General features: G+C 43.0%; 1 protein-coding gene across 2 annotated transcripts in view; it reads right to left on the reverse strand.

The window, feature by feature from the left end:
- FLNB (filamin B) overlaps positions 1–6,616 on the reverse strand; it is a 195,577-nt gene extending 188,961 nt beyond the window's left edge. For both annotated transcript variants that reach the window (XM_069736664.1, XM_069736663.1), the window contains exon 1: positions 6,223–6,616. In XM_069736664.1, the coding sequence (XP_069592765.1) occupies positions 6,223–6,514 (292 nt within the window). In that variant the 5' untranslated portion in view covers positions 6,515–6,616. The remainder of the gene's footprint in view (positions 1–6,222) is intronic.
- Positions 6,617–22,255: the final 15,639 nt, after the last annotated feature.

Genomic DNA, 22,255 nt, shown 5'->3' on the forward strand with positions numbered 1-22,255 from the left:
AGATGGGCAATTTTTGACAGAAACCAAGCTGGTTTCAGGCCGTTCTCTTACCACCTCCTCAGGCGGGTCTCCATAGTAATTCTTGTTGGTGTTTATCAAAAACAAAATTATATACACAGATTTGGAGAGAAATGTCACATACCACACATCCATTAGTCAAGGCTTTCTATTTTCAGAAGAAGACAAAAAAGAAAAAAAAAAGAAAAAAAAGTTAAGAGAAGACCACAAATTATATCCCATCTGCTGTCCTACAACGCAATGTATGGGACATTCCACGAGCTGCACAACACACACACAATCAGTAATAGGTTTTATGCGTTTCAGATTTATGGTATTTCATAAAAAGTTAAAATTACCCACAAGCAAACAAAATGAGATTTACCGTACTTTTTTCCCCAGAAACAGCACAACTCTTCTCAATAGCATCTAGTATTGAAGTTCCTAATCATTTAAAAAGGATCCAACAAATTATAGGAAGTGAGTTGCAATGGTTATCAGAGTAGGAGACCCAAAGTTCTTCGTTCCTCCCCATCACAGTGTCTACCCTAGAATGTCTGACCAGCTTTCCCCACTGATAATGATTATTGTCTGGGGATTTCGAGAGGACAGGAGAGTCCCATGGGGATTATCTCATAAGCCAGCTTCTTTTACATAAAATAGATATTTAAGCTTATTTTCCTTGCTCTATAGCGTCAAAGTATACAGACCAACAGTGCTCAATGTCCATATCTGGGCTCACAACTTAAAGCCTCTTTCAGTATGTCTTTGGAGTGACATACTGAACCAAGGGGCATTGCAAAGCAACAGAGCTAAGCACTGAGCCACCATGTTGCAACTTTGCCCTTTTAATAAAATAAACCTTCTTGAAGCACTATGTTGGTCCCCAAAGGCCGAGAAGAAGACAACCTAATTGACCAATCTGTAGCACTAAGGTCTTTATTGTATTGGTTATTTGTGAATCCTCCTGGGAGTTATTGCTAACGAGACATCCTAGGGGTACAATGGCAAATCTGCAATTAAATACGAAGATGCCCGTGTTCTGGGTCGTCCTTCAGGATCATTAACTCTGGTGGGCCTAATGAACCCCAGTAAGGGATGAGAGTCAAAGAGCCAAATAATTTGGATGAGAATCGCAATGCAATGCTCGGACTGACCGTCTGCTCTCCCGACCGACCAGAGCATGAGCACTACATAGAAATACACGTCGGCCAGCCCAAGCATTGCGTTGTGATCCCCATCCAAGTTAAACGGCCGGCTAACTCTTCCTTTAGGCAGTACATGACAAGCATAGACCCCTACAACATAGCTGTTGGCCGAATGATAGTTTGGCCAATAATTCACCTCTAGAGCGTTCGTTCTGCTGAGCCTTCTCTATGAGAGCTGTTGCCAGACATCTCTGCCACTGGCTTTTCTGACTGAAGAAAAAAAAAAAGAATCTACTGTCTGAAATTGGACATTCCAGAGTCTTATCTCCCTCAACATTGTCTGTTGGGGGCCCCTATACTCATTAGGCTTTCCACTGAACCTGTCGATATCGTCTAACGTGCATTCTCCAAAGCTTGACATCGCCTAAACAATTGCTATTGACTATGAACCGTACTTGTATGCTGGATAATCATATCGATCATCACTGAGCTGATGAAAGGCATCGCGTTTTACTAGTATTTTTCTGTTATCACTGTAGTTCATAGGTGACTGTGCGATACGTAGACTGACTTATCTGCATGTAGCAGAAGGAGATATATAAACACATACATATACATACACACATATATACACACTAAATAACATTCTCCCAGGAAAAAGCAACTTATTTATCAGTTAAGTAGAAGTGACTATACAATTTGCGAGGAATGTGACTGTCATTAGCTGTGTCACTGGTGGAGAATTGGTATTTCAGGAATTTGTGAACTGGAACATTTTGCCAACATTAGTTAAACTTCTACCAGTATGCGAGTGACAGGTAGAATAACTTCAGGGGATGTAGCTTTCATCCAGTGTAGCTCAATCCATGATATATATGGGTGGCATATTTCCAAACATTACTTTTTATTAATTAGGAGTATTCATAATTTAATGGAGGTCTAGATGTCTTTTGTGATGAATATGATATTATAGGTTATGGGTAGGGATTAGTCCAAGGTTCGGTTCAGGCACCAGAACTAAAATCCGAACTTGAACCTCATAGAAATCAATGGGGACACAAACTTTAGAGCTGGAAAAAAGAACTCTCTCTCATTCTGTGTCTGGTACGAACCCCGATCGTTACAGTTTGGGTTCACTCGTCTCTAGTTACGGGTACTAGACTCGGATGGGACGTTGATCCGGGATCATCATGTTAGGCGACAGGCTGAACTAGAGTGACTTGAGTCTTCCTTATGATTTAGTTATATCAAAAAATAAGATAGGACTGAGCTAGCCCTGGGTATGGACCGGGGACATCATCAATTCTGGTGACATCATAATGTGAATTAGTTTGATAAAAGTAAAGCTGAAATAGGTATATAATGTATTCCATAGGCAGGACCCATTATGTGCGTGGTGGTGGTGGTGGAAGGAGGACATTAGAGTGGTCTCCATTGGGAATACCCAAGTGTTAAGTGAGATATTTGTATTGTCCCCTTATATACATGTATAAGTATATAAGGGGACAATACAAATATCTCGCTGAGGATCTGTTTATACCAAGGAAGGTGACGGGCACAAGGGGGCATTCTTTGCGTCTGGAGGAGAGAAGGTTTTTCCACCAACATAGAAGAGGATTCTTTACTGTTAGGGCAGTGAGAATCTGGAATTGCTTGCCTGAGGAGGTGGTGATGGCGAACTCAGTCGAGGGGTTCAAGAGAGGCCTGGATGTCTTCCTGGAGCAGAACAATATTGTATCATACAATTATTAGGTTCTGTAGAAGGACGTAGATCTGGGGATTTATTATGATGGAATATAGGCTGAACTGGATGGACAAATGTCTTTTTTCGGCCTTACTAACTATGTTACTATGTTACTATGTTACTATGTTATAAAAGAGTTTTCTGACTCGGTTTATTAGTCTGGATACATCGAGCGTCTACTTTAGTATCTCATACTCCTATCTCATCATAGCGCTGTGCAATTAATGGCGCTATATAAGCGAGCAGAAATAAACACAGACTTGCATCGACAACTATCCGGTATGTTTTCATTGCCTCATGGCTACGTTCAGATGATGCAGAGGAAAAATTCTGCCTGATATAGACAAGAAATATAGATTAAAAAAATTCTGCATTTTTTTCCCGATCAGTACATGGCGGCATCTTCAATGCGCATATCAATCAAATGCCCCTGAATGTAACATAGTTATTAAGGTTGAAGGAAGACTTTAAGTCCATCTAGTTCAACCCATAGCCTAACCCAACATGTCAGGGATGCGATAAAGGGAAACATTTTATAAAGTCTTTTCCTTTAGTTTTTGGCTGTCGAACTGACATTAAAAGGTGATTATTTTTGGGCAGTGCATTTGCCATTGTGTCATAAGGCGAGTGTCTCCAGCTGGTTCCTTATCAGCAGAGAACAGGCCTAAAGTAGCTCGTTTCAACGCCCACGTTGGTGCAGAGCAAAGTCCGGACTGACGACAGCGCTCACATGTACACGATACACTACGCCTCATTCTCAGCAGAAATGATAAAATACTGAGCAGATCCTAAAATAGTGATCTGACTAATAGCATTATCCCCCACGGCATCTCTTACGGGAACTAGTGATGAGCGAATGTGCGCGGATAAGGTGTTATCTCAGCATGCTCGATGTGCTCAAATAATATGTTCAAGTCCCCGTACCTGCATGTCTAGCAGATGTTCGACAGCCTAACAAAAAAGTAATTCCTGTATTTGTTTTTTTTTTTTTGGGTCCATGGGATTGAAGCATTGCAGGAATTAATATGTATTTAAAATATTGATCTTGGGAGGGAAAAACTTGGATTTGCCAGTTCTATAAATAGGTAAAGTAGAAATATGGCATTATTATTTTTTTGCTAAATGCAGCAGTGGGCAATTGAACGTGGATGCTTGAACACATAGGTGTGAATGACCATCATTAGGGTAATGTGCTATAAATGTAAAGCTACTTTAAAGCCTCCTTCCTCTTGTGCGTGATAAATTCATTAACACGTTTATGCAAACGAGGCCTAAAACTTCAAAAAGTTGCAGCTGCAACTGATGGTTGAGGGTCCAGCTTCTCGACCCATCGTCAATGGGAAAAAAAATAAAAAGTCACGTCTGTCCATATGTTTCAGATGTTGTAGAGTGAAATGTAGCATTTAATGGCCACCACTCAATCGAATGGCCGACCATGAAATACTGCATCTGCCAGGGGGGCTCTGTCCTGACTCAAAGAAGGATCCAACCTCCTATGAGGTCTATCTATACTCAAGGCCTCGCTCACACTGCTGAATAAATTGGACGAGAGCAGCGTGAGTAAATGCGGCTGTGCTCATCTGCAAGTTTTTTCTCAGCTCGAATCAGTCGGAGAAAAAAAAAAAAAAAAATATAGGGAAAAAAATAAAATAAAAATCACAACATGATGCCATTGCCTGTGAGAGTTGTATCGAATTCCCGATGCGATCAGTTTGTGCAAAAAAAAAAAAAAAAAAGAAAAAAGAAAAATAAATAAATCACACGGCCCATGCGTGTGCTATCCGATTTCTTAACACACGTCTCAAAGAAAGCCAGATATTTTTCTGCCGAGTTCAGTAAGTTCACAGCTCACGAATTTTCATGAAAAGAGGTTGCGACTTGCATATACAACTTATTTACTAAAGTTTTCTGCCCCCTTTTTGCAAAAAAAAAAAATTAGTCTGGGTGGGCTATGCCAAATCCGATCTAGTATAGCTTCATAGCCGTGTGAACGCAGAGCTGAGGAATATGGAGCACGCTACCGGAACATGTCGTTTTTTTAGTGACGAGCGAGCGGTCTTTGATAAAGTATTATCTGAGCATGCTCTATGCTAATAGAGTATCTTCGGCGTGCTTATAAAAGGTCCGAGTCCTCACGGCTGCATATCTCGCTGTTCGACATGCAGCTGCGGGGACTCGAACATAGTATTCGAGCACACTCAACACACTGTTAGCACCCGAGCGTGCTCAGATAACACCCTATCAGACAACGCTCGCTCATCACTAGTCCTTAAGTGCTAGTAAACACGCACCATTTTCCCTAATATCATTTGAGCGCAGATCAAATCATTCGTTTTCTGCGGCGTTAATGATCATAATCTTCCTTGTAGATTGTAAGCTCTCACGAGCAGGGTCGTCTTATTTTGCTTTATTATTGTATTGTTAACGTTGTTACTTATGACTGTTGTGTTTGAAACTGTTAAACTGTAAAGCGCTGTGGAATATGTTGGCGCTATATAAATAAAGATTATTATTATTCTTCGTTTCCTAATCTCAAAGGGTTTCTTAAATTAATAACAAGGATAAGAAAAAAAAATAAAAAAAATAAATAAAAATAATAAATAATAATAATAAATAAAAATAAAAATAAAAAAATAATTAAAAAAAATATAATAATAATAAATAATAATAATATTATGATCCTGATAATGAGAATTTTACCCTGTCTCTCAGCCAGCACAACACTGGCGCCATCAGATATTACGTTCCTCCGAGATGTCATAGAGCCGCACCTGCCCTGGACCTCTCCTGTGTACCTGTACGTCGCCCAGGCCACACCCTGCCTTACCTGCAGCCTGAACACAATGATGAGAAAAAAAAAAAAAAAAAAGACAAACAAAAGGGTTCATAACAATCCCTGCCATCAGACGGAGGTCACAGGGAAGCACAATGCGACAGGTGTGCACGCTCACGCCTGCAGAACGCCGCCATATAGGAAACGCACGTAACAAGACATATAAAGCAAGCGATCCAGATAAAGAGAACAGCCTAGACAATGTATCAGCTCTAAACAGTTTTTACAAGGCAGAGAACGAACCCTAAATGTCACGTTCGCTCTTAACCCTTTCCTCTCATGACCTGGAGATGATTGAACGCTCGTCGTGCAGTGGGGCAACGATCCCGTCACGTCGCCGGTTACAACGTCCACTTCTACGTCGCCAGGTATAAGAAACTCATTCAATTAAAAATTAACAATTTTTTGAATTACGCTTTTCCCGCAATGGGCTCAAAGCCACATCTGCGCCTCCGAAAACCCGAATTAAAGGTTGGTTATACAAAAAATGTCATTCATACCTATGGACACCAGCTTAATGTTCTCTTTTTCCAAGAATTCCAAGGCTACGGACACGTTCTCCAGCTGCATCTGGCTGAAGGTGGGCCTTTGGTGGTACTTTCTATACATCCTCTTCTGGCTCAGCACCTCCAGGAGGGCGATCAGTCGGAGACCATCGCTCAGGTCGGTCTGCAGGTTGCCAATCCTCTTGTTGACACATTTCAGGTGCTCGTTGCACCAGCGGGTAAAGGTGTTCTGCTGGATTTTCTTCCATGGGGCATCCTCCGCCAGGTCCTTCTCGGTCACTGGCATTGTACACCACTCTGCTTTGTGCAGGAGATATGGGGAAAGCTGCTATGTGTGAGCTGGAGCTGTAAGTGAATGTGATCCCTCTCCTGGTTGAGCTACTTCTGCACATGTGCAGAACTCCTCCTCCTCCCCAGGTTCTCCCACTTCTCCTCCTCATCGCTGGTCATTGTTGCCACCTACTGGGTACTTAGGAATTTGTTTCCGTTGTCGCGTTGTTACTTATTTTTCGAGTCCGAAAAAGACAAAAGTATTATAGGAGCGATACATAAAATATTACATTTTTCACTTTTACGGAGCACAGAAACTTTGTAATATATTGTACTTGTTTTATTATGTATACCCCTCCTCACATGTAAAGCGCCATGGAATAAATGGCGCTATAATAATAAATAATAATAATAATAATATATCTTATCAGAGAAATGTGCTCATTCTTCCTCCTGGACTGATCATTCATTCTCAAAATTCTCAATTCACGGGTAAAAATGTCTTCAGACTTTCCCATTTACTGAGAGAGCACTTGGTGCTCATAAAGTTTTATGGAGAACTGTAACTCCTCCCTCCTCCATGGGAATTTAAAAGCACCAATTGTCATCATCTATCTCAGTCGTGCCAATAGCTGTTTTCACTGGATTTTTAAAACTTTTACCCCTGAAATAAGAGTGAAAGATCAGTCCAGGAGGAGAAAGAAGCAGATTTCTCTGATCAGATATATTACAGCGTTGCTTTTTTTTAAATCTTGTTTACTATTGATTTATGAAATAAGAATTAACATTAAGGCTAGCGTGAAGAATAAGAATTGAAAAGGGCATGAAATAAAAAAAAAAATTGTTATATATTTTTTTCATTGCAATTATTAACATAGGAAACTGTATTGTTAGTTTTGTTTACTGTGAGTGATATTTGTGTTTTGATGTAACCCCGTCTCATGTACAGCACCATGGAATTAATAGTGCTATATAATTAATAATAATTATTATTATATTATTAAATTGCTTTTCATTTTAGTCGAAGGACTTGCAAGAGAATTAACAGGTTGTTAGATTGTGTGTTTTGGCCAAAAATATTAACTAAGACCTCATGTTTGCAGGATGCAGCCTGACCCTGTAAAGTCAATGGGGTGTCTGTCCCTGTGCTAAGTAGCATGCCCGATCTTACAGTATGGGTGATGCCATCCGAGTGAGGTCTGATTTTTTTTCACGGATCTGTAGACTTCCATTGTTGATTGTAATCTGACACTCAGATCAAAATTAGACATGTCTCCGTAATTTTGCACGGACCACTCAGTTCAGGAAAAAATCACATGTGAATGTCCCCTTTCCCTATTGTAGGTACGGGGGTTATCCTTAAAAAGTTCCGATAGCCCTCGTACCATAAAAACGGATGTGTGAATGAGGCCTCAGACTACGTTCCCACAATTAGCTTTGGCCGAGTGTTTGATTTTGCAGGTTTTGTGCATTTTTTCAGCAAGTAAAACAGGTTACTTGCATTTAAAAAAAAAAAAAAAAATGCTGCGTAAAAAAAAATCACCAAATACTCACCGTGGGAACATAGCCTTAGGGTATTTTCACACGACATCTTTTTCAGGGTTTGGAGGCGGTCCACTAAAAAAAAAATGCCTGCTAAACGGCTCAAAAAAAGGCTCCAAAGAATCTTCCCATTCGTGTCTGTGTGAAAAAAAACAACTTACCGTACTTTTCATATATTCAGGCTCTTCAGCGTCTTTTAACCCTTTCAGGTTTAAAAAAAAAAACACCAAATGAAATGAGCGGTTGATTCTTCAGGCATTTTCCTCTACGAAGCTGCTCCATACTTTGCGATAAGGGTCATTGGGAAGCCACCACAAGAGCATTTTTCTTTTGCTTTTGTTTTTCAGTAGCGTTTTATTGCCTAATGGATGTCAAAAAAATCAGAAAACCGCCCAAAAAATGCTAAAAAAACAAACAAGAAAAACGGCAAAAAAATCTCCAAATTCCCCCCCCTCCCCTCCAAAAATGTTTGCAAAAAATATTAATAAACCTCTTCAAGATATGTTAACAAAAAACACTCCAGGAGAAAAAAAAAAAATCATCTGAATTTCCTGAAAGTGTTCCTGGTCATTTTATCATACCTGAAAAACATTCCTTAGGCAATGTTCACACTTAGCCTTTATTAATGCATTTTTTCTGCTTAAACAGAGCAGGTTATGACCATAAACCTACAGTGTAAATTAAGCTCGCTTTTGTTGCATTTGTTTTATGTTGGGGGGGGGGGGGTTTATGCATTTTTTGGAGTTAAGCTATTTTAATCTCAATGTAGCGAAATGCATAAAAAAAATTGAAATAATTGACATTTTATTTTTTAAATACACTCAATGGTCAGAACTGGAAGAAAAAAAAAACACTGTGTAAGGGGATTTTAAAAATCGTTTTTGTACGTCACAAAAAAAAAAACACCGTGAAAAAAGCATTAAAAACTGTGTGTGTGAACAGACAATCAGCGACAGTTCTTACTGCTGTACTTCTTAAACAGGGGGCTGAGGATGAACATAACTGTGGTTGGGTCTCAGAGGACAAAGGACACAGAAACCATTTAAGATAAAGACAATCTTATCAAAATAAACAATAAATCATGTTCTGTATAAAACATGTATATTCTGTCTAAGGGAAGAGTCAAGACGGCTGTATAACACGGACTGGGATCACAATGCAATTCCCGGACTGGCCGGCGGCTCTCCCCACTGAGCGTGACATTATGTATTTCTATGCAGCAGTCACTCTCTGGTTAGAAGAGCCGCCGACTAGTCCGAGCAATGCGTTGTGATCCCCGTCCAAGTTATACGGCCATTTGACTCTTCCCTAATTGTGACTTTTGAGGGATCTACAGGAGTAGCTATGGTGAGCCTCACGGGAAAACCGATCTTGCAGTGATGACATCCCATCCATCAGTCAGATATCACTGTAAGGACTCAGACGGCCGTATAAATCGAACCGAGATCGGAACACAATGGACGGACTGGCTGGCAGCTCTCCCCACCGAGCGTGAAAGCTTCTTGTATTTGTTTATGTGCAGCTTTAACACTAAAGTGAGGAGAGCCGCCGGCCAGTCCGATCTCGGTCCGATTTATCTGGCCATCTGACTACGCCCTAACTGTTCACTGGCCATAGTGACCTTGTGCTGTAAGTGCAAATATAAGTGACGAGGACAGTGAAAAGATCATGAGAATGGGGGCCCCCAAGTCCAGATACAGCGGCAGTGCGTAGGCATGACCACCACTCCATGTCAGATCACTGGGACTTGGGTATATAGCATAGCGATGTATTCAGCTATATTCGCCAGTCCCATAGATGGATAGAGCCGTAGCTGAGCGAGCTTTCTTGCAGAAATTCCATTGTATATATCCGGAAGCTCCATTTAGCCATAGAAATTTCTGCAACAAATGCCCCATGTGAACGGTCCCCTAGTATGGACTCCTTGACCGGTCGCCATCGACAATACGTAGTCTGGTTCTCTAGTGCACAATGGTTTTATAACTCTTTAATAATGAATCTTCACGTCCTGATTTAGCAAGTTTACAGCCTGCGGCGATGATACATGCCAATGACACATCTGAAGAACTCGTCCGTCTGGTCCTTTATCAGTAAAGGTGACTGGTGTCCTCTGCAATCAGCCATTGACTAGAGGACGCGTCCATGGGGATAGGCCGTCACCGTGCGCTCAGGGTGGATTTCTAATGTAGGATTTCGGGAGGGAACGGTCTTTACCAGGTCTAGACGTCTCCTTGTATGAGCTGTATACAGGAATGTACGGTGAATGTGCTGAAATCACCGTTCTGCACGCCTGTATTACACAACCTGCCTGTATTATACACAAGGTGTGGTCGGTTCTTCTCATTTATTTTGTGTCACCATCAATCTGGATTAGGCAACGCATGGAGACCGGAGACCAGAAATTAGTATTTAAAGGGATTTTTTTGTTTTAAAAAAGTCATAAATTTATAATTACTTAAAATTATCACCATTATGTCTAAGGGGCGAGGGGTAATCACTTGTAAATTTTTGTCTGCCATCCCATTACACTCTCATAAACCCGTCCTAAAATGTAAATTGGACGATTTGGGTATCGGTCATGACATGCATTGGACATACGTGTACCACCGCGCCAGCGTTCCTGTTCAGATTGACAAGCAGCAAACCTGTGCACAATGTGTGATGTATTCAGTGAGACTGACAAGATTTTTTTTTTTTGGGGGGGGCATGGTCTGTGGCTGCAGTATCTGTAATTGACCATGGACCAAATGTTTTGCACCTACAGTATATACTATTGCATCTTAAATGGTCTCTGACATTCAACAACATTTACCTAAATCAATAGTTCAAGTGAATATAAGAAAATTTGTAATTTATCTTATCAGAAAAATCTGCTTCTTTCTCCACTTATAAGCCATTTCCCCCCTTCCCCGCTTTCTGAACTCATCATTTACTCTCAAATGCTAATATTTGCCTTGATCAAAGGAAGAGACTGCCAGCTCACTGAAGTATCAGGTTACAGAGTGCTCCGCACAGTGAGAGACTATATAGATCCTATTATAGCAAATTTATTTTACTTCAGTGCTGCATTCACAGACACACTGCTTAGTAATGCTATATAAAGTACTCCATGCATCTGCTGCCTGTCTGATACATAAGGAAAGAGTGAGGTAAGAATATATTAAGTCTCTGTGAAATGTATATGGGAAACATAATAGCAGTTAGTCTTCACCCACCAGCTCAGAGATAACAGAAAGTTAGAATTTGTACCTGCAGAGGAGAAAACTGGCAAGGTCACACTAACCTTTGTAGCAGAAACATACTCTCCTTCCCCAGGGCCACCAATAGGGCATTAATACCCTTACTGGTGTATGGGGCCCGGTGAGCAGAAGCAAAGAAAAAGGGTAGGGCTTTTGCTTCTGCTCACTGGGCCCCACGGGCAGGAAATCTCCCTTTGCTAATGAGATGTTAGCGAAGGGAGATTTTTTGGAGTGCCATATACATCAACAGAACTGCAGTGCACGCAGCTTGGAGCTCCCTCCTCCTCTTCTGTGATGTGCTGGTGACGGCACCTTAAGCTGTGATGTCATTGCACAAGCACCAGCACATATGCACGCTGGACAGTAGGGGTGCAGGGGATTGTTTGAGAGGTAAGTATGAAAAACATTTCTTTATTTTTTTCTTTAATAAAATGAATTAAATAATGATGAATTAAGGGTGGGAGATGGGGGATAGCAAATGATGAATTGAGTGTAGGGGTGGAGAGTAAGTCATGATGAATTGAGGGTGGGGGAGAATAAAGAATTTTGTATTGAAAGTGAGGGAGAGTAAATAATTATGAATTGAGACTGGGGGCTGGGAGAGAGTAAATGATCATGAGGATGGGGTTGGGGAGAGCAAATGAGTATGAATTGAGACTCGTGGATGTCTTCAAGTTTCTTGGTGGTGTGAACATGTTCTTACAGACTTGTTCAATGTGCAAGTAGCCCATGTGTTTCTGGTTCTATAATTGTTCTCTTGTTTCTACAAGACTGGGGAGTCCACCACTCCTTGGGGGTCATTTGCACTTAAGCTGTTCCATCCAGCATGTCCACATGGATATTTTATCTCTGAACCCTGCTTATACAGGTACTATACAGATGATCAGGTTTTAAATACATCAGATAGGGATTATATACATTAGTTAGGACTGCTCTATATGGGTATACCTTGGCGTTGGTGGAGCAGCTTAGTATACATTTTTTTGCAAAAAACGTATCAACTAAATACACTGTTTTTTTCCATCTTTTGACTAGCACTTGCTTATTACTGTGAATTTTTTTTCCAACAGAGTATTTCTGACCTTACTGTGCTCTTTTGTGTCTTCAAGTTTCTTGGTGGTGTGTGAACATGTTCTTACAGACTTGTTCAATGTGCAAGTAGCCCATGTGTTTCTGGTTCTATGATTATGAATTGCGACTGGGGGATGGGGTACAGCAAATGTCACGGCTCCTGGGTATTACTGATGCAGGGAGAGCAAGGAACACAGAGCCAGGAGATGACGAGGTACCAAAGGGGAGAGACAGAGGATTGTCAGAAGAGAAACCAGAGGTCAGAAATCCAAAAGAACAAACAAGCAGAGTAACGCACGGAGAGCAAGGAACACAATTGCAAACTGAGCACACACTCCAGGGGTCAGGCACACAGACAAGACGAACGTATAGCTGACAGGGAATCCTAGTCTGGAGTGAGTATAAATACCCCTCCCAGATCCAAAGGGAGGCCAGCAAAATTAACCCTGAGAGAACAGGACATTAACCATGTCCTAACCATGACAAAATGATTATGAATTGGAACTGTGGGATGGAGTACAACAAATTACTCTGAATTGATACTGTGGGATGGAGTACAGCAAATGATTATGAATTGAGACTCATGGATGGGAAAGAGCAAATGATAATGGGTGGGGTGTGAGAGAAAATTATGATGAATTGAGGGTGGGGGGAAGCAAATGATTAATTGAGGTGGGTTGTCTTATTACTGTGCAGGGAGACACTATGCCACCTTTTTATTCATCTGACAATGTGTAGAAGTTGGGGGGAAAAGTGAGGACTGTGCTCTGGAAGCGGTGCTCTAGATAACTGTTATTTTCTGCAAAGACGAGTCCTGGCTGGAAGAAGCGATGGCAGTCTGCTCTGCATGAAGAAGAAGAGTGAAGATGAAGGACTTCAACTAGAGACGTCACTGGTGATCACTGTATCATCTGTATTCTGACACTATATACAGAGCTCCTGTGTGTAATGTCACTGGGGATCCCTATATTACCAGTACACTATACACTAAAAAAGGTGGAATGTGCTCTTTAAGACTACTCTAAAAACTGTGTATTATTTTGTGCAGAGACAAGTCCTGGCTGGAAGAAGTGATGGCGGTCTATGCTCGATGAAAAAGAAAAGCGAAAATGAAGGACTTCAACTAAAGACATGACTGGTGAGTCAGTGCGCTACCTGTATACTTACACTATAAACTGTACACTATGTACAGAGCTCCTGTGTATAATGTCACCGGTGATCCTTGTAATACCTGTACACTATATACAGAGCTTCTTTGTGTAATGTCACTGGGGATCCCTGTATTTCCTGTACACTGACACTATATACAGAGCTCCTGTGTATAATGTCATTGGTGATCACTGTATTACCTGTACACTGACACTATATACAGAGCTCTTGTGTATAATGTCACCAGTGATCACTGTATTACCTGTACACTGACACTATATACACAAAAATATTTTGGCCAAAACAAAAACTGATTGCTATGTGTGTGATTTGGTGATGGGAACTCTTAGTGTGTGATTGGTGAGGACGTAGTGCAGAAGTGAAATTTTTCCAAGAGTGGGCGGTGGGCCTGTAGAAGGTTCAAGGGGTAGAGGTAGAGCTAAGGTGGAGCCTGGGTTGAGTCTCATGGGGGCCCAAAAATGTTGCCAGTATGGGGCCCTGAGATTCCTGGTGGCAGCCTTACCTCCCCATCCTTGATGAAAGAGGATCAACAAGGGTTGAAGATGCTTATTTAATGTGGCGCAAAATGTGTATAATAATTATGTCTCAATTAGAAGAAAAAAAATTTGACACACAACATATAGTGCATTTTACATTTAATTTATAATAATAATCATAAGTAATATCTGAGCACAGTAGTTTAAAAAAACCATGGAAAATGCCACAAAAAACATGATTATTTTTAACAAAATAAGGGTATTCTTACTACTCTAGCACTTCATGCCCATGGACTGTGTCTGTTTTTTTTCACCTCTGCTCTTTTAAAGGGGTTGTCCACTCCTCTTATATTAATGACCTATCATTCATAAATGCAGAGCAGATAGAAGCTGATCAATGGGGGGTGTCATGTGTTGGACCCCCACTGATCTGATATTAACTATCCTAACGATGGGTTATTATTACTATCACACAAGTGGACCACCCCTTTAATTATATTAGGTCTGAGCTGCAATATGAGGCAAAGAGATGGACATAATAAGCAAACGTCCCTTTAACTGCTTACAACTGAGCTAAGTGAGGAAGTCACACATGGGTACCCCAGCGCTGCAAAGCAACAGTGCTAACCACTGAGCCACCGTGCTGTTTTCTTGTGCAAACAACAGCAGATTTTAAGACTAAGGTGCTTCATTCTTTATGTATAATAAATGTTGCAACAATGTGCGTATCCTTTAAATGGTTTACAATTACATTAAGGAATGGGTTTCACGCGTGGCATCATTTCAGAGAAAAGTGACATCAGGAAGTAACATACTGTTCAATTCAGGGGTTTTTTGATATATAATGTGACAGAAGCATAATGTAGGGACAGAGACCCTGATTCCATCAATGTGTCACTTACTGGACTGTGTGTTGCTGTTATAATAAAATCAGTGTTTTATCAGCAGATTATCACTACAGGACTAGATGTCTCATGCCTACTAGTCAACTGCTCTGAATAACCCCGCCCCCACCACTGATTTGCAGCTTCCTGCCTATGCACAGTGCACACAGCTGCCAATCAGATGTGTGGGCGGGGTTATACACAGATCAGCCCTCTGAGCTCTGTTACATCTGCAGCAGATAAAACAGGTATTTTATCAAAATGACAGAGAGCAGCCCAGTAAGTGACACATGGCTGGAATCAGGGTCTATCCCTATGTCATGCTGCTCTCAGATTACATAGCATTGTTTAGTTCTAGATCCAGTTACATTTACTGCGGGTCCATGTGCTCATACTGAGTGAATAGGTTTCTGGATTTTATGGTGAATGTGGAATATGTTTATCGATCAACAAAGAAATATTTGTGGTTCTACGGGAATAAGAATTCTAGAATATTCTGCTTTGTTTATTACTGAGGTTGCAGTGCGGCTTTATCTTCCATAGCACCAGGCTGTGGAGATATTTATTGTGATTCTTGCGCAGACTGGAAGAAATGTCAATGGATTTTGCATCTTGAGCGACGTGACATGCGAGACGACAATGTGAAAACAGGAAGCCGAGCGGGAGGGGGCGGCAATATAATGAAGGCCGAGCGCTCGCTGCCCGGTCACACCGCGATGGCTGCCAAGGCTAGGTATTATCGATCGCAAATTCTGTATGGGAGTGAAAAAAAACAAAAAAGCAAGGAGTATAAAAAACAATGCAAAAAAGGAAGGTGATCCCAGATTGGAGGCAATGGACATTAGTTCCAAAGTCGTAAAGGGCTTGTTCGGCTACATAGTTCATCAATATCAGATTGGTCAGATTGGTGGGGGTCCATGATCCAACACCAGGCGCCCCCCCCATGATCTTTATTGTTATTAGCCCCATATACTGTAAAGATGGAGTGAAGCGGCACAGTTACGCTCAGTGTGTTGCATGCGCAGCCCAGAACAGCGCATCATCTCCGATTCTCCTTAGTATAGGTGATCACTATCATATGACCGGACATATACATGATCCCTATGTGTTGTAATCACAGACCAGCAGTACGAGCCAATCTCACATAACGACAATCAGCATGATCCCCGTATGTGCCAGGCAACAGTGCCAGCAAAGAGCCCTAAAGTGTCCCCCTGTATAAATAATGCCAACAGAGCGCTTTCCTTCACATAATCAAATAATAAAGGGCTTTTTTGGTTCTGGCTCCAACCTTGGTCTGCCCCTGTTCCCTCCTTGGTGGGCGTCTCTCTTCTTCTGGTTACAATAGTAATCCAATCCCCGGTGATGTCATGTCCCTTTGCCTTTTAAGGCCCACTCAGGCTGCCGCATGCTGCCTGAATATTCAGAAAGTTCAGCATTCACTGACTACCAGGATTCGGTATAGTGTACCTCCTGAGAATGTGCCTAATTGGGTGAAACAGGACACATATCTGCAATTCATCTCTGCTGTTCCTGGGTTCTGGCTGCACACTCAGCTTTATCACTCTTACTCATTTCAACCCTGTTGTTCTCAGGTTCAGTTCGCACCCTGGGCCTACAATACTGTGCCTGTCTGCCAATCTGGCTCTGCTATTCCTGGGTGCTCTCCACACATTGTGCTTTGCCGATCTTACTCTGCTATTCCTGGGTGCAGATCGCATACTCAGCTCTTCTAAAAGTTGTGTGCCTGCCAATCCGACCCCACAGTTCCTAAGGGCTGTTGCACACTCGAAACTGCTATGCTAACACCATGCCTGTCTCTCTGCTGTTCCAATGAGCCGTCTGCACATTCAGCTCTTCTACACCAAGGTACCTGACTTCATACGTGGCTGGGCCTGTCCATACACCATGCTCCAGTTGTCATCCGTTTATCCTGCGCCACTGTGTTTGCACCAACAACCCTCGGTCCAAGCTGTCCATGCAGATCTTTGGCTTACTAAATCCACTTCACCAGGTGAACCATCAAGGCTATTCTACCAGTATTCTTCCCATACATACATTCGAAAGAACTTTATGCCCCCTTCATATGCTAAAATTCTTGTTGTCACGAGGGGACCTGATTGAATATGGCTTCCATTGAAATCCATTGTAGCAGTAGAAAAACAAGACCACGTGAATTCGGGAAATCTCCCCTATTGATGGAGACTCCCAAACAATCCATAAAGCATCGTTTTAATGCTATATATCAAATGACTTAATTTATTGGGCACCTTAGTGCTATACTAGGACTCTGCAGCCTCCTCCTGTCCAGGTGTTTCTTAGAGGAGCCATCATGTCACTAGTGACCTCCCCTAAGAGGAGCCGCCGTGTCACCAGTGACCTCCCCTAAGAGGAGCCGCCATGTCACCAGTGACCTCCCCTATGAAGAGCCGCCGTGTCACTAGTGACCTCCCCTAAGAGCCGCCGTGTCACTAGTGACCTCCCCTAAGAAGAGCCGCCGTGTCACTAGTGACCTCCCCTAAGAGGAGCCGCTGTGTCACTAGTGCCCTCCCCTAAGAGGAGCCGCCGTGTCACCAGTGACCTCCCCTAATAGGAGCCGCCATGTCACCAGTGACCTCCCCTAAGAGGAGCCACCGTGTCACCAGTGACCTCCCCTAAGAGGAGCCATGTCACCAGTGACCTCCCCTAAGAGGAGCCGCCGTGTCACCAGTGACCTCCCCTAAGAGGAGCCATGTCACTAGTGACCTCCCCTAAGAGGAGCCAAACCACTAGTGCCCTCCCCTAAGAGGAGCCGCCATGTCACCAGTGACCTCCCCTAAGAGAAGCCGCCGTGTCACCAGTGACCTCCCCTAAGAGGAGCCGCCATGTCACCAGTGACCTCCCCTATGAAGAGCCGCCGTGTCACTAGTGACCTCCCCTAAGAGCCGCCGTGTCACTAGTGACCTCCCCTAAGAAGAGCTGCCGTGTCACTAGTGACCTCCCCTAAGAGGAGCCGCTGTGTCACTAGTGCCCTCCCCTAAGAGGAGCCGCCGTGTCACCAGTGACCTCCCCTAATAGGAGCCGCCATGTCACCAGTGACCTCCCCTAAGAGGAGCCGCCGTGTCACCAGTGACCTCCCCTAAGAGGAGCCATGTCACCAGTGACCTCCCCTAAGAGGAGCCGCCGTGTCACCAGTGACCTCCCCTAAGAGGAGCCGCCGTGTCACCAGTGACCTCCCCTAAGAGGAGCCGCCGTGTCACCAGTGACCTCCCCTAAGAGGAGCCGCCGTGTCACCAGTGACCTCCCCTAAGAGGAGCCGCCGTGTCACTAGAGACCTCCCCTAAGAGGAGCTGCCGTGTCACCAGTGACTTCCCCTAAGAGGAGCCGCCGTGTCACCAGTGACCTCCCCTAAGAGGAGCCGCCATGTCACCAGTGACCTCACCTAAGAGGAGCCGCCGTGTCACCAGTGACTTCCCCTAAGAGGAGCCGCCGTGTCACCAGTGACCTCCCCTAAGAGGAGCCGCCGTGTCACCAGTGACCTCACCTAAGAGCAGCCGCCGTGTCACCAGTGACCTCACCTAAGAGGAGCCACCGTGTCACCAGTGACCTCACCTAAGAGGAGCCGCCGTGTCACCAGTGACCTCCCCTAAGAGGAGCCACCGTGTCACCAGTGACCTCACCTAAGAGGAGCCACCGTGTCACCAGTGACCTCCCCTAAGAGGAGCCGCCGTGTCACCAGTGACCTCCCCTAAGAGGAGCCGACTTGTCACCAGTGACCTCCCCTAAGAGGAGCCGCCATGTCACTAGTGACCTCCCCTAAGAGGAGCCGCCATGTCACCAGTGACTTCCCCTAAGAGGACCCACCATGTCACCAGTGACCTCCCCTAAGAGGAGCCGCCATGTCACTAGTGACCTCCCGGAGCCACATTGTGGGGATGACAGGTGATGAATGTAACGTAACTCATATGACAGATATGGGTGAAATCATTGGATTAAACATATTTGAGTGAGTTTACTCCTATCAAGCTGCAACTAGAAATAATTACCTGGGAACCATTTATAGAGATTACTATTACATGTCTGCAAATGTCCAGGCCCGTCAGCAGCAGCCAGACTGAACTATAGGAGTTTAAAATTACAGACTGCAGGAAGGGAATGGCTAAGGCTCAGTATTTCCTACCTTTGTGCATTCACAATGCCCTGTGCTAATAGGATAGCCGTTCTTCTTATTCTCACTGCAGGCGGCATTACATTAGTAACTTCAAGTTCCTAAAAGAAGATGTGTTCATACTGCATAAAGGTTCCTGAACCGAACTTGCCTGGATGGAACGTCCTAATATTTCTATATAAAAGCTCTATACAAACATACAACGGGTGAAAAAAAGTATTGAACACGTAACCAATTTTCTAAGTAAATCTATTTCTAAAGGTGCTATTGCCATGAAATTCTCACCAGATGTCAGTATTCAGTCCACACATGCAAACAAATGATCCATAAATGTCCATAGTTATGTGTAATAATGAGAAATGGCACAGGAAAAAAGTATTGAACACATGAAGAGAGGTGCAAAAAGCCATAGAAAGTCATGACATCAGCTGAAATGAATAAGTAATTAGGAAGCAATCCTGCCACTTAGTGACAAATAATATCGGCTGCTTCCACTGAGGGCTTATAAAAAGGTGTATCATTACCAAGGTGCCACACAAGAAACATCTCATGATGGGTAAAACCAGTGAGCTGTCTCAAGACCTTTGTAACCTTATTGATGCAAAACATACTGATGGCATTGGTTACAGAAGAATTTCGAAACTACTGAAGGTTCCAGTGAGCTTTGTAGGGGCCTTAATCCGGAAGTGGAAAGAACATTATTTCACCATAAACCAATTGATGAATGATGCAGGAATGATCAGAAAAGAATTATCAGAAGAGTTGTCTCCAAGAGCCAAAGATCAATATATTTTCTTAGAAAATTGGTGGTGTTCAGTATTTATTTCACCCTCTGTGCATTACTTAGTATGATGTGGCTTTATTCTTTATTTTTTTTTCCATTGTCTTTGCTCGTTCCTTTTGGGTGTTGCGTTCGGCGGCCACTGTGAGTTGTTTTGCCATCAATCGGCATAGAACGCCTTCTATAACCAACAGGCTCCCATGTTAAAAAAAAACTTTTTTTTGGGTTGTTGTTACTGGAAACCTTTGTATTTGCAGATTACACTACTGCATATATCAGAGGAAAAAAAGACTAATGTGTAGATGTAGTACACACTTGGCTTCTGTGAGGTTTATTAAGGCCTTCAGGAGCACAACCTCTAAAAGAGGACCGATCACCAAATCAAGTGATCCATTCCTCAAGGCCAAACTGTTTCAGCTCCTTCAAGTTAGATGGTTTCCTCTGGTGAACAGCAATCTTCAAGTCTGACCTCAGATTCTCCATTGGATTAAGGTCTGGGCTTTGACGAAGCCACTCCAAAACATTTAGACATTTCCGCTTAAGCCACTGGAGTGTTGCTTTAGCAGTATGCTTTGGGTCATTGTCTTGTTGGAAGGAGAACCTCCGTCCCAGTCTCAAATCACTGACAGACTGAAACAGGTTTTGCCTAGGAACATCCTTGCGATTCGCACCATCCATCTTTCTCTCGACTCTGACCATTTTCCCTTTCCCTGCTGCCGAAAAAAATGCCACCATGTTTCACTGTGGGATGGATGGTAAGCCTTAGAAGTTTTGAGTAAGTAAAGGCTTTTTTTTTCTGGCCACTCTTCCATAAAGGCCACCTCTGTGGAGTGTACAACTTATTGTGGTCATATGTACAGATACACCAGTCTCTGCTCGGGAACTCTGCAGCTCCTTCAGGGTCACCTTTGGTCTATGTGCTGATGTCTGATTAATGCCCTCCTTGCCCGGGCTGAGAGTTTTTGTGTGCGTCCCTCTCTTGGCAGGTTTGTTGTGGTACCATGTTCTTTTCATTTGATGGTGCCCTGGTGGAACATCAGAGATAAGGATTCTTTTTATGTACCAAACTCTGACTTGTTTGTTGATCTCCTTGGTCTTCATGGTGGTGTTGGGTTAGTGGTTCCTCTTGCTCAATGGTGTTGCAGCCTCTGTTGCTTTTCTGAAAAGGTGTGTAAATGTGTACCTGGGACAAACATGCTCTCCTTCCCTCACTACTAATGGGGATAGACTTTATGTATATTTTAAGTGCATAGATTGCACGTTTTATGAGTAACAATGTAAATGACAAAGTATGTAGCTTTACAGCTATTTGATATGTGGATGACAAATTAATTTTTATAATGTTAGATTGTGGTATTGCATTAAGATAGGGACAATATAAAGTTGGGACGTGAGTGCAGACTAGGATCAGGATAGAACTATTCCTTTGCTATACATAACTAGGATATAGGAACAGTCCAGTTTGGAAGAGGCAAGGTCGATATATGAAGAATTTCCTGGTTGTAGACAGAGATAGTGTTGATTAGTTCAGATAAGATTGTTTGCTGCGGAAGTTCAGGGCCAGAGAACAGGAGATACGGACTGCGCGAGCAGCAGTGACAAATTTCTGTGGTCCATCCAGGGCCTACGACCTGAACTAGGTATGGAAGAGCGTGCCTTAACCTTCCCCTAATGGCAAGACAGACAAGAAACGACAATGGGAATGGGGTCAGGATCCTGGGGAGGCAGGCAGGACATCCCAGGGGCCAAATGTTCCAGAAAGGAGAGGGATAGAGCAGACTAAAGAAACCATTACCGCTCTGATGTACTGTGCTGTATCAGTGATAAAAAACTAAACTTGATCTGCTGAGTAGAGTTGAGCGAATTTTTCAAAATTTGGTTCCGATTACAATCGGCGGCAAATTTTGTTTTGGCAATATTTGCCAAACGTCAGTGGGAGAAGAAATAACCAAATATGTTTGAAACCGATCTTCAAACAAATTCGACACGAATAGGGTACCAATACAGCAAATTCAGATTCAGAGACCAAATCTGAACATATTCGCTCAACTCTACTGCTGAGTAAAGTTGAACGGTTTAAAAAGGACAATGTGTCCGCTGTCGACTGTGCCTGGGTCTTGGAGCGCAGAGCAAAGGAGTCCTCTGGTCAAAAAGCGTTATCCAACTTACATGGAGCACACACCAAATGGGATATTATTTACTTGTGGGGTGCCAGGGTATGGGAACAGAGCAGCCCGTGCCCACAACTACTGCCTTGTGCAGCTTACATCCATACTAAAGTTACCGTCACACATAACGATATCGTTAACGATATCGTTGCAACATCACGCTTTTTGTGACATAACGAGATCGTTAGTGGGATCGTTGCTATGTGTGACAGCGACCAACGATCAGGCCCCTGCTGGGAGATCGTTGGTCGCTGGGGAATGATCAGGACCTTTTTTTTC

Source organism: Ranitomeya imitator, chromosome 8 (genome assembly GCF_032444005.1).
Source record: "Ranitomeya imitator isolate aRanImi1 chromosome 8, aRanImi1.pri, whole genome shotgun sequence".
NCBI lineage: Eukaryota > Metazoa > Chordata > Amphibia > Anura > Dendrobatidae > Ranitomeya > Ranitomeya imitator.